The sequence below is a fragment of the Chelonia mydas genome, chromosome 11 (genome assembly GCF_015237465.2).
Source record: "Chelonia mydas isolate rCheMyd1 chromosome 11, rCheMyd1.pri.v2, whole genome shotgun sequence".
In the NCBI taxonomy this organism is placed as follows: Eukaryota; Metazoa; Chordata; order Testudines; family Cheloniidae; genus Chelonia; species Chelonia mydas.
This window is the reverse complement of record NC_051251.2, coordinates 27,665,005-27,682,601: the sequence shown is the minus strand read 5'-3', so window position 1 is coordinate 27,682,601 and position 17,597 is coordinate 27,665,005. Positions and strand designations below refer to the sequence as shown.

Below are 17,597 nucleotides of genomic sequence, written 5' to 3'. Positions count from 1 at the left end.
TTCTAATTTTTTATAGAATAAATCAGAATGAGACCCACTGGATCAGACTATAAGTGTCATGTACACCTTGTACGTGGTAGATTGCAGGGCTGTTACTAGCAGGCCAGGCTTCTGTTCCAGATATGGGCTGGCTACAGAGCTTCCTTTCAAGAGAGATACACAAGATGTGTTCACTATAAGATCCTTTAACGCACACCCCAGCTCTGGCTGTTACCAGCTCTGGTAAATTATGTTACTCATGGCACCACATAGTGGCTAATTATTATCATACAGTTTTACATTCCATTACAATATGTATCATTATTGGGGGCACAGTTAGTATTTAGTAATGCAATATTACAGTATCTTATTTGATAGCAAACTTTATTTATATGTGTGTATTTGAAACATATTTTATTATTATTCCTCCAGAATACTTACAAAAAGCATCCTGATCAAATCAAATTTACACAAGTGACCGATTCTCCAGTACAAGTTCAAGCACAGATCAATACCAAGCAGCTGAGTGAAGTAAGTAGCCTGACAAATTAAGCAAAACATAACAAATCACATTTTCATGCTGATTTATGTAAAATATTTCAACGACGCTTCTCTGACTTCCTCTTGTGACAGCTATGCTGTAATAGATCCAGTACAGGTCAATGAGGTTACAGTAATAAAATATAGATAATGGCCTGAGTCTCAAATTCAGATCAAGATTCAGATTTCAAATCCTCCTCAAAGTTGTGTTGTCTGATCTGGAGTTTTGGATCTAGCCCATATTTACCCTGTGTTCTGTTACCTCTGTATTTGTCTTATAGCTGTAAGCAACTGATTGTTGTCAACCAGAATGTACTAAAATTATTTACAGTTGTTCTACCTAGGTGTCTGGTTGGCTTCAAATGTTGTTTAATAATAAATTCTGCTAAATGGATTAAGAGGGCTGGCAGAGGGGAAAAGCAAAAATGCAAATGTCAAAGTATCTACAGGTTTCAGAGTAGCAGCTGTGTTAGTCTGTATTCGCAAAAAGAAAAGGAGTACTTTTTAGTCTCTAAGGTGCCACAAGTACTCCTTTTCTTTTTGCAAAGTATCTACAGTAATTTCTTTGATACCCAGTGGATATCAAAATGGAAGGGTCAGCTCCCGTTATAGTCAGAAATAACATCAGGCCAATATAATGAGACAAAAGAACTGTTTTAGGACCAGTTCTACCCTCATTTACCTCCCACTGAAGTCCATGGGATTTACATTTGTGAAAGTGAGGGCACAGTTTGGCCCTTTTGGCCTGATACTGCAAAGCGCTGAGCACTTCTTGAAAGATATTGAGTGCCCACAGTTAATATTGACTTCCGTGGAAGCTGAGGGTATTCAGCACTTTGAGGTCTCTTGTTCCAGAATAGCTAAACGCAGTCTCCCGCCTACCCCTTCATATCGAGTCTGTTACCAATATTGACATTATGTGATCCTATAAGAAAGCACTCATTCATAAAACCCACTTGGAACAGTGGACCAATTAATCTGGTCCAACTGTCCTTCAACAAAACCTAACTGATGGCCAAATGAGGGCTTCCTCTGCATAGATGTTCCAGTGCATAGAAAGGGTGCTTAAAAAGCTTTTGACAGACTAGTCAGCTACTTCTTGTGGTATTGAAAGGATCTGGGAAAATAACTTGAACCTCCAACTAGAACCTTCACAATGGAGGTCTGTATGGATGAACATGGTACCAGGTACTTGCTCATCAGTTTTAGCTCAGACATCACTCTTCATTGTGTGCCAGCTGTATGGCCCTCAGACAGAATAAATCAAGGTGGATTAATAGAATTGCTTGTTGGTCATGTCAAAAAGACATTGGTACTTTTTAACATGTGTTCTGTAGAGAGGCAGTGTGTTCTAGTGGATAGAGTACTGGACTGGGACTCAGGAGCTCTGGGTTATATTCCTGGCTTTGCCCCTGGCCTGCTGGGTGACCATGGACATGTCACTTTCCCTCTCTATGTCTCAGTTTCTCCATCTGTATAATGGGAATAATAATCCTACCTCTTTTGTAAAGTGCTTTGAAATGCGTGGATGAAAAGTATTGTATTAGAGATAGGTGTTGTTACATGTCGAATGTGTTTCTGTTATATTTTGTCACACTTACTTCAAGAAAAAACAAGGAAATTCTTCTGTGTCCAGGAAAAAAGGACAGTTCATGTGGGATTGGTCCCATATCATTTATTTGTTCATTAACAATGATCACAAACAATTGATTTATACTGCTAGGTCCTGACTGAAAGTCCACGGAAGTCAATGGAAAAGGCCCATAATTCTGCTGTATTTTTTTTTGCAGCAGAGAATTGTGGACACTTAAAATAATGACATAAATGTAACAGAATACTCATAAAATGACATATTAAACATATTAGACTGATTAACTTTTTGCTTTAAAAAATTCAGTGAATTTAGTGCTTGTAAGAGCAAAGAACTGGTTAGATCCAGACATCTCGAGGTCAAGCATTATGCAAGCTTCTATATATATATTTCTGCCAACGCATCCCAATCCTGAAATATAACACCTGTGCTATTCTAGTCCTGGATCTCAACTGAACAAACACTCCCAACTGAGTGGGATTTAGTGCACAGACAGGAACCAGGATGAGATCATCAGTCTCATTTTCACTTGTGACTTAATTAAGTTTGGAATCTATTTCTCCATAGGGGAAAGGCTAGTGCATTTACACACTGGGTTTTCTACCTTCTTGCCTTTCTACTTGATATGCAAAAATAAACACCTGTTTCAAAAATGTTACTTAACTAGAACTGAGCCGAATTACTGATAACAAATGTAACTGTTTCAGACCTGGAAAAGGATTCTTATTCTGAAAGAAAAAAATTCTGGCCTAGCTGTTTAACTTGCATTAGTGAGTGCACTAAAGACAGAGAACTAAAGTGTCAACTGGTGTAAACTGGCATAGTTCCATTGAAATCAGTGGGACTATGATGATGAATAACAGCTGAGGTTTTGGCTTATAGAGTGAGGATATATCTCAAATTCAGATAAGCAAAAAACAGGAAAAACAGAATATTGTAAAACTTTGTGAAATTTGATCTGAAACAAAAATTTACCCTCTTGCTTACCTCTTTTATTAACCAATGACTGTGACCCATGGGCTGTACCTTTCTTTTCTGACTATTTCTGATTGTTTTCAGTTGAATTATAAAGCTAAACATGAAAGTGAGAAATTCAAATGCCACATGCCACCAGACGCTCCATTATTCCTCCAGTCGAGAGTCAATGCATATAATCTGAGTGATGTAAGTATTAATGTAACACCTTCCTGTAGATGACATGAAACAAAGCACTTATACTTGCACCTGGAGTAAGAACTCTAAATAATACTGATGACAAGAATAAATATTAGGAGATGTGAAAAAACTCCAGATAACTAATAAATTTTCTTTTTCTATCTCACACACACATGCACACTGAAACATATCAAAATATAGAGATAGAGATATTTATAGATAATATGACTATTATTAATATAGTTAATAGTAGTAGACTAGCTAAAAAGTGGAGAGAATGGTTCCGATTCTCATTTACATGAAGACCATGTTATACAACTCTGGCACTTATGATAGGTGTTCCATAGCACCTATTAGAACCACTTGTGGACCAGGTCCCCACTGAGCTGTACAAAATGAGAACAAAAAGGCAGTCCCTGACCAAGGAGCTTACAATCTAAATATAAGACAAGAGGCAACAGCTAGATACAGACAGAGGGAGGAACACAAGTGAACAATGAGATACTATTGGTCAGCATGATGGGCAGAGGTCACAGTTCACCAGCAGCCTAACCATTGTCAGTATAAAATGGATGGCCTTAAAGTGGAAATCAGTTCTCTTTACACCCACTTCAGGGCACTTCTACAAGGGTGCAAAATAATCTTTGTGTAAAAGAGAATTAAGCTTGAAAAGGTTGATATGATAAACTGGGTTTAAATTAATGTTCTAAACAATCAACATGTTAATTAGAAGCCCAAAATATTGACAGTAATTGTTGTTTTATCCTCTAATTGATGGATTAGTATTTGATGTCATATCTTCATTTATTTTCATGTCTGCAGAACTGGTACAAGTATGACTGGGAGAGGTCTAAAGCGAAGAAATTTGAAATCAAAGTTGATGCAATTCCACTTCTTGCAGCTAAAGCGCACAGTAAAATTGCAAGTGATGTAAGTATGAAATATGAATGTAGCCACAGTAGTTTAGTTGTAAATGTGAAGCATAGTTTCACATATTTGTTCTCACTGTGCAGGTGGCATACAAGAAAGACTATGAACTAAGTAAAGGGAAAATGATTGGAGCCCTGAGCATTCATGATGATCCCAAGATGTTACATTCTGCAAAGGTGGCCAAACAGCAGAGTGATGTAAGTGTCTTTATAATAATCATAGAATCATAGAATCATAGAATATCAGGGTTGGAAGGGACCTCAGGAGGTCATCTAGTCCAACCCCCTGCTCAAAGCAGGACCAATCCCCAATCAAATCATCCCAGCCAAGGCTTTGTCAAGCCTGACCTTAAAAACTTCCAAGGAAGGAGATTCTACCACCTCCCTAGGTAACGCATTCCAGTGTTTCACCACCCTCCTAGTGAAAAAGTTTTTCCTAATATCCAACCTAAACCTTCCCCACTGCAACTTGAAACCATTACTCCTTGTCCTGTCCTCTTCTACCACTGAGAATAGTCTAGAGAATAGTCTTTTCCCCCAAACCATCTGACATTGGCTCACACCCTTGTGCCAGCCTTCTAGATATGTATTAATTCCTTCCAGCTCATGGTCTGGGCAATAAAGGACGGCGTTTGGGTCCATGTAGCCCCATCCCGCCAGCCCTGCAGAGCATGCTCCAGCTGGAGGGAGGGTTGAAAAGGGAGCAACCAGCTCAGAAGAGGGTGGCTGGTGAGGAGGACAGACCTACCCTGGAGGCTCCTGGCAAGGGGGCCGGAGAAGCCTCCCCGAGGGGCTAAGACTGTACGCTCTGCCGGGTTGGGGCTGACAGTTTGATTGCCGTTTCTTTTGCTTCTCACTTGATATTTGGACTGGAAGCGGGGGGAGAACAGCAGATGGTAGGAAGTGACCCTGGGAGGGTAACTTGAAGGGCATCTTTGGGGGCCAGACACTATTGACCCTCCTGGGGTCTGGGCTGGTGCCTGGTGGAAGGCCACTGCCCATCTCACACATCTCTGATTAAAAGAGCATCTGGACTTCAAGACCTGCCCACGGGGAGGTTGCACTAGGTGCGCTAATCACTAGGCCACCTAACCCACCGAGACTTTATCACACATTTTAAAAGGAACTAACATGATGAGCATCTAGCAAAAGAAGCAGCCCCATGGAATTGTACGTAGTCTTTCCTGCCATCCTCTGGCATATGCCTGATGTCATCTCTCTGCCATGAACGGTTACATATAACTAGAGCCAAGAGAAGAATGCTACATATTTTCCTATGAAAACACTTTGCCACTTAATCTCTTTTATTGTTGTTGTTTATTCATTTATATACTGTGTGCTAGGCCTTTTATAGACATATAAGAGACAAAAGCTCAGCTCTGAGTCACTTACGGGCTAATTAGAAAATGTAAAGGTAGGTGGCTCTTCTCCAACCCTCCCCATGCACCAGCTGTTTGTGTCTCATGCAGAACCCTTATTCTGCATGCAGTGCTGTGATACCACCTACACTCTGACACAGCTGATGGTGTCTGGTCCCTCCCCACCATATAGCATCCCTGAGAGTCCTCAGTATGCAGTCGCAATTTACTATGGGTGAAATTCTATCCAGAATATAATTTGTTTGTGTAACAGATTAATAAGGTGTGTGTCATATCCCTCTCTACTGGGTAATACATATGAAGGATAACAGGCTACTACTGCTGCCAGCTAATGGAATTTCTCCTTTAGCTCAAGTGCTAAAGGTCTGTACTCTGGTGTTGGACACTTTTGGCTTAAATCTGTCTGACAGCTAATGGTGGAGGTCATTACATTTGCCTATATCTCATAACAGTAGTTTCAAAATATAGATTAATGACAACAAATTATTTACCATTTCATATCGGAGGAACTGCTTTAAAAATAATATTTTGTGCCTTATAATTCCATCTGTTTCTAATATATCTAATGGAGTTAGCAGATATTGAACTTATTTAAAATATTTGATGTTGCCAGGAGGTAGCTTTCTTCTGAAAAGAATATCTGTTTTTACAAAACTATATTCTGTGTTAATCCAAAACATATGTATTGAATTCCTTTCCACAGCATGAATACAAGAAAGGCTATGAATTGTCAAAGAGCAGATATACAGCACCACTGGACATGATTCCAATCACTCAGGCTAAGATGTCTCAGGCTATCGCAAGCGGCATAGACTACAAGCATCTCCTACATAATTACTCTTATCCTCCTGACAGTATTAATGTGGAACTTGCAAAGAAGGCCTATTCTATGCAGAGTGAGGTAAGTGGTCATGCTTCGATATGTGTAGTATTATGGACCAGTTCTATGAAGGTTCTGCTGTTGCAAATGGGTTACTTACAATTCACTGTAAGCGAAGTGTGAGTGCAAAGCATGTTGGTAGTTAGCATAAGTGCTGAAAATACAAGCCTTCTAGAAATATATGATATTGACTAACAGTATGTGTGCTATTACTGACCAGTTCTGTCGATGTAACTAACGTGGCGATGCTCCAGGCTACAAATACTGTACGTCAAAAGGATTGTCTTAGATATGCACTGAAAAATGATATGCAAGAGTGTTGCACTAAGCACCAGACAGAAATTAGGAGTGACCTCTAAGGCAGAATGTACAGCTGCTAACTTCATTTTCTCTTTTAATGGATTTTCTGTAAACTGGCTGTGCACGTATTATGAAGTCATGATAGTGACTCTGCAGTTCAAGTAAATTACTTTCCATTATAAACCTTATTTTGACCTAAGTAACACCCCTACTCAAACTTTCTCAAAAAACAATCAGAAGTCTTCTTCATCTGAAATGTTTACGATTGGTTGCCATGGTTCAGGGCAAGCTTCACCTCTGACCCCTTCCTTCATCTCTCTGAGTTAGCCCCCTCTCGGTCTTAGGCCTAAAGCCTTCACCTGCATTGTGGTGGAATTCCACAATTCTCCCACTCTTAGACTAGGTCCTCAGACCCCACTGTGCTATAACCCTGAGGGTGAGGGTGAAGGCCAGGCCCTCTCTGTCAGCAGCATAGCAGAAGTGGCGCCTTTTTAATTGGCACCTTTTACACGTTTACTCACCTGGCGGCGCTCCGGGTCTTCGGCGGTGGGTCAGGGGGAGTGGAGATAAAAAAGAGGCGCCACCCTCTTGGTCTTCAGCAGCACTGCGGCGTCAGGTCTTTCACTCGCTCCGGTCTTCGGCAGCATTGCGGTGGTGGCGGGAGAGGTCCTTCAGCGCCAGGGGGTGGTGCCTTTTTTTATCTCCGTTCCCTCTGTTTTTTCCACCTGGCTACGCCACTGCCTTCTGTGCCCTCAAGCCAGCCAAGGGACCCTTACTGGAAATGGGAGGAGTCCTGACTCACTCCTCTTTTAGTGCCAGATGTAGAAAAGATGAGATGAGGGGAGCCATAAGCCATATGAGACATAGAGGCAAACCCCCTCATCATGCAATTTTGCCACAAGGGAAAAATCCCTTCCAGACCCTGGAACTGGTGATCAACCCCGCTGCTGGCATCGCCAGAGATCCAGCATACTAGGTTAAGGGTGGGAAGGGAAACAGGAAGCCCACAATGGCTACTCTACCCAGACAGCAAACGATATCAATCCCTGTCCCCCCTCCACCACCACCAGAAAGGAGCCAATCACTAGCCCTGCACACACGTGTACCATCCATTGGTCCAGGCCCAGATGCAGCATGTGACCCCCTCCTCTCCACTCCCTCCCTGGAGCAGGGGGAGAGAGGAGAAGAAGCAGCCCCAACATACTGAAGACAGATTGGGGGCTGGTGGGGAGGAAAGGAGAGGTGCTCATGTAACACTGCCTCAGCTGCTCTCAGTTGAGATCTCTCCCAATCCCAAAATGCATCTCCACTGCTCGCGGCCCCACCAAGGCACCACCCAGGTAGTGAGATGAGCTGTTAGTTTATAAGTATTATTATGGCTCTTATTACCATAGCAACTGAGTACCTGAAAGGTATAAAAGATAACTCTTTGTTTAAGGTATAGATATTCCCAACCTTAATTATACCTTTGCAAAGGTCTTCTTTTGTGAATAGAATACAGTGAAGCCCCTTTAGTGGGAACCAGGTGATTGCATTCAAGTTAACAGGAGCTTCATGAATGCATTCAAGGAGCACAGATATCTAAACTTTTATCACGAAGGAAGCAGCCTATCATCCTGATGGTGTAATAAAGATATAGAGGCCTCTCTATATTTTGTAAGGACATTCTCCTCTTTCCCCTTTGCCTCCTAGGCAATTCCAGTTTTGTTGATATAAAAATTAACATTTCAAGCTTCCTTACAGCTATGATTGTTTGAAACATTCAGACTAATGGAAGCGTTTTCTTTTCATTGAACTCCTCATTTATCTTTGTCTATTCCAGAATGAATATAAATCTGACTATAATAGCTGGATGAAAGGTTGTGGATGGGTGCCATTTGGGTCCATGGAAGCAGAGAAGGCTAAGAGAGCTACAGACATTCTCAATGAGGTAAAGAAATGTAATGTGATTAAATTAATTACTATTCCAATTGAGTGTATACCAGAGAAATATTAAGGCAACAAGGCACTACTCTTCACACTGTATATCATGCTGTTCTTTTATATGTGAAATACCCTCTCAACTAATGCATGACTTTAATGGGAATTCCTTGCAAGATCAGTCCAATGGGTAAAGAAAGAGTATTTGATACGAATACTGATATTCACCAATATTAAAAACACATGTTCTTTCATGCATTGGTTTCCTCCTACACAATATTTAAGTGTTCTTGTTACTGAGCAGTGTTTGGGACTATAAAGAGCCAAGAGTTCCTGGAGGCGGAACTTTGTTCCTGCTAGTTCTGAGTATCACTGACACAAAGAGTGCTGGGCCTGCTTTCCACAATTGTTTTGAACCAACAAGAAAGAAAAAAATAGGCAAGACAAGAAGATTTCCTTCTAATCTTTCTATGGTTGAAAAGGCAGCTCAGCAAAATTTGCTCAGTTTTTAGATCACAACCATCATCAGCAGAGAATCAGAGAGCTGCCATTATTTCATACTTCACGTACGATAGGCTGGAGTTAGACAGGATGAATTGCAGTGAACAAAGAGAAACACAATGATTGGTGGATATCCTGCCACCAATCTGCATTCAAATTCATCTTGACTTCTACTAACACTGCAGGATATGGTCTGATGTCTTCTTTTAGGAGTAAATTAGGCATACCACACATCCAATGGCAAGTGTTCATATAATTTTCTGAGGCCTGCAATCAAACTTTATCTAATGGCAAATTTGATGGTTTGGTCCAGCTTTGCAATTTATGCATATAGATGTTTTCTCTCCAGTTGTCTTTTTTCACCTACACTTGTCTGTTTGCGATTTACTTTTTGACTTCAGTGGGATGATAGATAAATGACTAAGCTGAAAATAATGATCATAGTATGATCACTATCATTATAGATTGCAATATGATGCATAGGAAATGGAAGATACTGGACCAAATTTTATTTTTTCCTCATGCCTGTGCAACCCAGTGAAGGCTATGGGGTTGTAAAGGAGTAAAGAAAGCAGAATAGGGTCAAGAGCTTCCATTAGTGCCAATGGAAGATACGCACCAAGGTCAACATTTTAAAATGTGTGCACTTATGTTGCGCGTGCAAACTATGCACATGAGAGCATGAACTGGTCACAGAAATGTGCAAAATCATATCTCTCCATATGCTTTTCCATTTTGAAAGTCCAGCAGCATGTTCACACACACACAAATGTTGCAAATGCAACACAGTAATTGTTTATGAAAATACCTAATGTCACTATGATTACAATTTTCTCTGTATATAAGGACAAGTCTGATGTAAAATTACATTGTTATCCTATGTTCACTTTTACAAAGAGATGCAATGGAAAGAGATTAAAAGATGATTTTAGCCATCAAGGAAATGTAACACTGCCTTTTTATTTTCTGAACAGAAAAAATATCGCCAGCATCCGGACACTATTAAGTATACCCAGATTGAAGATGAGCCTGTTATAGTACAGGCTAAAATCAACCAAGCCCAGAGGAGTGATGTAAGTGCTGATATTTCTAGTGGACTTATATACATTAACAAATTGAATTCTAAAGTCAAATGCGCCAGTTCACCTCTTCTCAAAGTGCTATCAGACAAATCCTGCCCCTCCCTTCATTGGTGTGGATGTCCCCACACGCAGTGAGGTCAATGTGGTTCCGCTGCACAAGAGGCAAATTCAGCCTGGGTTCAGGCAGGTGAAACTTCATTCAAGTAATCTGAGTTTCCTCTGTGATACCCATACACAAGACCCCCCCCCACTTACTGAGTGCCTTTTATCTTAAGGGCACTCATGAAATTATCCTCAAAGGTACTGAGTACAATTCATTGTGTTACTAGAAAATAACCTCTGTTGGGGAACCAGATTTTGTCAGTCCTTCAAATGGTTGCTTACCACAGGTTTGAGTATGTGTGTGTGTACATGTATGTATTATACTCTCTGAGTGAAATTCTGGCCCTGTTGAAGTTAATGGGCATTTTGCCATTCACTTCAATGGGACTAGAATTTCATCTTTTAAATAACAGTATTGTACACATAAAAATATTACTATTATGTAAGATGCTTAATTCAAGCTATATGACTCAGCATGTTTTAAGCATTTATAATTTATAAGCATTTGACTGACACATTTATTTTTTACTTTCTGTTGCAGATACTATATAAAGCCAAAGGTGAGGCTATAATTCACAATTATCACCTACCTCCAGACGTGCCCCAGTTTATCCAGGCTAAAGTTAATGCCTACAATATTAGTGATGTAAGTTTACATTGGAGTAAGAGTGCTTGATTTAACATACATTTAAAGTTGTAAGTAATGGAGGCTTAGATTTTTATTTCAAAAGTGATGTTTTCTTCCAGAACTACTACAAAATGGACATGGAAGATTTAAAATCAAAAGGATATGATTTAAGAAATGATGCTATTTCTATCCGAGTTGCCAAGGCTGCTAGACAGGCTGCCAGCGATGTAAGTACATCCCATTTCATGTAACCATTAGTTACATGTAGTGATGATTTATTTTTAAATTAGTTGCATTTCTATTACATCTGAGGGATTGTTTACTGAGGTGTTTTTTTATAGAATTCTTTGCTGTGTTATTTTTCTGAACGCTTTAATAAACAGTGAGTCTGTTTTTAAATTATTGTTTTGTTACTTAACTAATGTATTTTAATGATACGTAAGTGTCAAGAAAAATCTGACACTCATTTTATAACACACATTGAATACATAAAACATCACCAACTCTACTGTAATGAAGAGAGACAATGAGGTCTCCTGTTCTAGTCACAGGCCAATGACCAAGGGATACCGGAGTTATTATCAGGACTCTACACCAACATTCCACACAAAGATGGACTACAAGCCGTCAGGAACAGTATCCCTGATAATGTCACAGCAAACCTGGTGACTTTGTCCTCACACACAACTATTTCCCATTTGGGGACAATATATACCTTCAAGTCAGCGGCACTGCTATGGGTACCCGCATGGCCCCACAGTATGCCAACATTTTTATGGCTGACTTAGAACAATGCTTCCTTAGCTCTCATCCCCTAATGCCCCTACTCTACTTGCGCTACACTGATGACATCTTCATCATCTGGACCCATGGAAAAGAAGCCCTTGAGGAATTCCACCATGATTTCAACAATTTCCATCCCACCATCAACCTCAACCTAGACCAATCCACACAAGTGGTCCATTTCCTGGACACTACTGTGCTAATAAGCGATCGTCACATAAACACCACCCTATACTGGAAACCTCCTGACCGCTATACTTACCTACATGCCTCCAGCTTCCATCCAGGACACACCACACAATCCATTGTCTACAGCCAAGCTCTAAGATACAACCGCAAACAGACTAACACGGCTGCTACTCTGAAACCTGTCATGACTCTGTCAGTAATTGGAGCCTGGTCTTAAAGTCACGGAAAGACTCTCAATGAGTTCAGTGGGCTTTGGAGCAGATTCTTGGTGTGTAACCTTGGGGAAGTCACTTAATATACCTCTGACTTCCCTCCTCTTCCATGTGTAATATTAGGATAATAATACCTACCTTGGTGATGGGGGAAAGCTGTGAGGATTAGTTAGCTAATATTTGTACAGCAATGAAAATGTAAAGAGATATAAGTATTAAGTTTTATTATGATTTTTTTAATGACAAACAATTACATTTGTTGCAATTTAATAGCTATATTTTCCCTAGAACCCCCATTTATAAGGAAACAATTTATAAGAAACACATATCATTGCTTCACAATTACATTTTAAATTGCTCACTAAAGAAAGTGTATTTTATGTCTGATTGTGCTTTGACAGGTCCACTATAAAAAAGACTATGAACTTGCCAAGGGTAAACTTGTTGGTTTCCAAAGCCTCCAGGATGACCCCAAACTGGTTCACTATATGAATATGGCCAAGATGCAGTCCGAGAGGGAATACAAGAAAGGTTATGAGGAAACAAAAGCCAAATACAACATCCCATTAGATATGGTCAATGTTGTGGCCGCCAAGCAGGCTCAGGACATTGCCAGCAATGTTAATTACAAGCAGCTGATCCACAATTACACTTACTTACCTGATGCAATGAACTTGGAACTCTCCAAAAACATGATGCAGATACAGAGTAATGTAAGTAACATGCTTCTTTGTACAGAATGTACCCAGAGGAATCAGGCAAAGGCAAATGTAACTATTTGATCTGTGTGGTCACTTATTTTTGTAGCATGCCTACAAAGAAGAATATGATAACTGGATGAAAGGCATTGGCTGGATCCCCATTGGTTCATTGGATGTAGAGAAAGCCAGAAAAGCGGGAGAAGCCCTGAATGAGAATAAATATCGTCAGCACCCAGACACCATCAAATTTACAAGTGTGGTGGACTCCCCGGTTATGGTCCAAGCTAAACAGAATACACTTCAACTCAATGATGTGAGTAAGCCTGGGAGAAAGGGAACATAACAAAATAAGGAAGTGTCTACAGAAGTATCTGTATCTACATACCAGTTTAAGTGAAATAAACAATCACACTATTTCCCTGTAAGTGGTTATTACATCTGTGGAAAGAGATTTCCACACCAAAAGGAAAAACAGTGTGGGGGTTTCTGCAGTTTTTATAGTTGTGATATTAATATAGTCTGATGTGAGCATATACACACAAAACCCCAACAAACATGTATAATGGATTTTGTGAGTGTCTCTTCTGACTTCAAAGGACTTACTCCTAATTCCATTGATTCATAGATTTTTAAGGCCAGAAATGACTGCTATGACCATCTAGTCTCATCTACTGCACAACAGAGGCCATAAAACCTCACCCAGTGTTTTACACTGTGGTTGCTGAGAGCAGTATTGGCTAGATCAGGGGTGGCCAGCCTGAGCCTGAGAAGGAGCCAGAATTTACCAATGTACATTGCCAAAGAGCCACAGTGATACAGCAGCAGCCCCCCATCAGTTCCGCCCACCCACTCCCAGAGCCTCCAGGCCACCGGCAGCCCTGCCGATCAGTGCCTCCCCCTCCTTTCCCACACCTCCCCATCAGCTGTTTTGTGGCATGCAGGAGGCTCGGGGGGCGGGGGGGAAAGGAGCAAGGGCATGGCAGGCTCAGGGGAGGGCGCGGGAAGGGGTGGAGGGGGGCAGGGCCTGTGGCAGAGCCAGGGGTTGAGCAGTGAGCACCCCCCAGCACATTGGAAAGTTGGCGCCTGTAGCTCCAGCCCCAGAGTCGGTTTCTATACAAGGAGCCGCATATTAACGTCTGAAGAGCCCCATGTGGCTCCAGAGCCACAGGTTGGCCACCCCTGGGCTAGATCTTCAGCTAGTGTAAATCACTTTAGTTCAAAGGGTGAAATCCCAGCCCTGTTGAAGTCAATGGTAAAATTTCCATTGACTTCAATAGCGCCATTTTATCCAAAAGAGCTATGCTATTCTGATTTCTATCAGCTGAGGATCTGGCCCATATTTTAAATTGGAACACTGAAATGAATTAAAAATATTTTTACAACTGTATGTGCAACTACAGATGTCACACAAAGTTTACACCCTCAGACTTATTGACTCTCAGGGAGTCCAGTCCAGATTTGTAAAGGTATTTAGGCATTGCTCCTCTAAGCGCTGCAACAACAAAGTCTCATTTTCAAAAAGGATTTATGCACTTGGAGCTTAAATCCCACTGACTGTCAATGGGATTTTGATTCCTAAGTGTCTAAACCCTTTTTGAAAATGAGACAGGCTCCTAAACCAGTTAGACATTGCAATGCTGGAGTGCCAGCATTCACAAAAACCTTTGCCATCTTCACAAAAACCTTCCAGTCTTGGTGGTCAGGTGCCATTTTACTAAGTCTTTTTTAGAATATACTTACAGTATATTTACTGCCATTTTAAGTATTAGCATAAGTACTTAAATCCAACTAGAACTGTCAAATGTAATGGACACACTACATTTTCCTGCCTTGTGGTGTTCCCATCTTCACTAATTCATAAAATTCAATAAATCACAATATGTTTTCTAGTCATTACAAAGTAGCCAGGTCCTGCTCTGTATTACAATTCCTTATCATTGTCTTGTGCTGTCTCTCTTTCACAGACGGGTATGTTTCTATGTGCATTTGTGTTGTACTAATGTTTAATGTTTCTATTTGTGCTTTCCCTCTGGTGGAACAACTTCTGTCATGATATTTATATCACATAGGCTAGTACATAGCTTGTAAAATCGGAGCCTGTGCATGAAAGTGCAGTCACTGATTTTATGAGGTAGGTGGCAATATATGTCTGAGAGACCAAACTTGAGCCCTCAGTTAATACACAGTGATCTGGAGCTCAGTATGCTTGGAAAGAAGTGATTAACTATGTCATGTGTTTTGCAGAGGTTATACAAATCTTCAGGAGAGGAAGTCAAACATAAATACACCATGACACCAGATGTCCCACAGTTTATCCAGGCTAGATACAATGCAGCCAACATCAGTGATGTAAGTGGTTTCTTGAAGGATATGACTAAATCACATGCTGTTAATGAAATAAGTAGTGATGAGTAGTGTAAGCTACATAGTATGTCCAAATAATGATACCGTGTAAGCAATTCACCTGACTTTTGGTTGATAGGCAGATGCAGTTCTACATAATCAAATTATAACAAAATAATTGCTGTCATTGTTATTTTATAATTTAAATTTGCAAACCAATATAGCTTATTTAATGTGGATGTATTCTAATAAATGGTGAACGAGGTGCATGGTACCACTACATCATCCAGATCCTGCAATACTTACATTACCTCAGAAGTAACTTTTTGAATTGCATGCAGTTCACATGGTGCTAAACCCTCCTGAATAATATCTGAATTTTCTTTTTTTAGGCATATTATAAACAAGATTACCATGATTTGATAGCCAAAGGGAACAATGTGTTAGGCGATGCTATTCCATTTACTCTAGCTAAGGCCTCAAGAAACATTGCTAGTGACGTAAGTATCAGTTTCAGGTAAATTTTGTGACATTTCTCAACAAAAATCTTACACATTATAGGCCTGATTGTGAACCCGTTACTCCCATTCGTGAGCAGTTACTCACACAAGAAGTCTCTCTGGAGTCACAAGTGTAACAGATTCTCAGTCTGGCTCAAAATGTTAGTTTGAGTAATAAATTCTCTAATAGAATATGTAGGGCCAGATCCTCAGCTGAAGTAATTGGACATAGGTCTGCTGAATTCTGTGGGGCTATGTCCACTTATGCTAGCTGAGGATCTGGCCCTTAGAATTTAATGCTTGTTGAAAACGCTTATAAAAATTATTCTACTTCAATTTTCTTAACATCGCTAATGAGATATCCTTAGGGTAGGCACGTTACCCTTTACCTGCTCTGGTTTGAGTTAGATACAATGTGATTTTTACTAGCTTTGTAAGTTGGCTCTGATCCTGCACCTTTTGCCTTACCCTCTCTCAGAAGTTGCTAGCCTGCTCTGGCAGAGATGCTATATGTCCAGCCTCATTGTTTGGTCATAGTTTCCCCCACAGTTTTGTGTCATTCTGTGTCCACCTTCTCTGCGTGGGTAGTGAGACACTGACTTCCAGCAGGATCCTCTTTCCCTTCAGATATGGTGGTTTGCTAGCATTACTATATGGGAAGGATTTGAGAAGGCTGCCGATAAAACAGATTGTTCTAGTAGCAAAATGGGAAGAGGCCTATTTTACTCTGATCGCATTGCTATATATAAACGGAAGCTGCTGTAGTGTCTGTTTTAATCCATTTGTCATATATGGCTATATGACAAAGCTATTAAACAGCATAATTTGGCTATGATAAATTGCCAGATAATCTATTGCGTGCACATTATGGTGGCATGGTACACTTCATCCTGAAACATATTTTGCCATAGAGTGGAGGGGGAACCTACCTACGGCTCAGCAGGCTTTATTGTGCTAATTGCACAATCTGGAGACTGATCCAGTGATTTTAAATCACCAGAGGGGACCCGGCCAGTTGTGTTCAGTTTATTTGCCATAGCTAAACCACTGATTGACCAGTTGCTGGTAAATTGTTCTAATACAACTCATGGGCCTTGTTAACACAGGACTTCCTTTGTAAGTTTCTCTTCACTCTTCGCTCTCTCTGGTGCAGCTCCACAAGAAGTAACAGTAGTGGAAGTGCTAGTGTTAGCAGAGCTCCCGCCTTCACCCTAGTGTTGTGTGAAATCTGTTCTGTACAGGGTTAGGCGCTCGTGCCCTGTTTACACTAGTGCTTACACCACTACTACCCCCATTGCTGCACTGGTAGTAGGGCAATATTGGGAGATTTCCAAGGAAGTCTAGTGTACATACAGACACTGGGTATTCCATTTGGGATGACTGACCCATCTGAACTACCTTCCCCAAAGATCATTACAAGAAAGGACACCTTTCTATTGTCTGAACATTAAATCTAGATATCAATATACATATCCAGTAGATATGCATAGCACATTTACCATCCTCTCCCTCTCCCTCCAGTATAAATACAAAGAAGCTTATGAAAAGGCAAAAGGAAAACATGTTGGTTTCAGGAGTGTGCGTGATGATCCCAAACTTGTCCATTATATGAATGTGGCAAAGTTGCAGTCTGACCGTGAGTACAAGAAGGACTATGAGAAGACCAAGACCAACTATCATACACCTGCTGATATGGTCAGTATCCAGGCTGCTAAACAGTCTCAAGACATAGCCTCCAATACCCACTACAAACATCTGATCCACCACTACACTTATCTGCCGGATGCCATGAATGTTGAACTTACAAAGAACATGATGCAAATTCAAAGTAATGTAAGTGTTTCAACTTTGCTAATTTCATAGTTGCTTAAAAACAATACAAT

The 17,597-nt window shown here is 40.5% G+C and overlaps 1 protein-coding gene across 1 annotated transcript in view; it reads left to right on the top strand.

The window, feature by feature from the left end:
- Positions 1–17,597, top strand: part of NEB (nebulin) — a 194,586-nt gene that overhangs the window by 15,619 nt on the left and 161,370 nt on the right. Inside the window, exons 14-27 of the mRNA XM_043525557.1 lie at positions 412–510; positions 3,170–3,274; positions 4,088–4,195; positions 4,279–4,392; positions 6,277–6,474; positions 8,576–8,683; positions 10,149–10,247; positions 10,900–11,004; positions 11,106–11,213; positions 12,572–12,883; positions 12,978–13,184; positions 15,116–15,220; positions 15,607–15,714; positions 17,236–17,547. Of these exons, the coding sequence (XP_043381492.1) occupies positions 412–510; positions 3,170–3,274; positions 4,088–4,195; positions 4,279–4,392; positions 6,277–6,474; positions 8,576–8,683; positions 10,149–10,247; positions 10,900–11,004; positions 11,106–11,213; positions 12,572–12,883; positions 12,978–13,184; positions 15,116–15,220; positions 15,607–15,714; positions 17,236–17,547 (2,088 nt within the window). The remainder of the gene's footprint in view (positions 1–411; positions 511–3,169; positions 3,275–4,087; positions 4,196–4,278; positions 4,393–6,276; positions 6,475–8,575; positions 8,684–10,148; positions 10,248–10,899; positions 11,005–11,105; positions 11,214–12,571; positions 12,884–12,977; positions 13,185–15,115; positions 15,221–15,606; positions 15,715–17,235; positions 17,548–17,597) is intronic.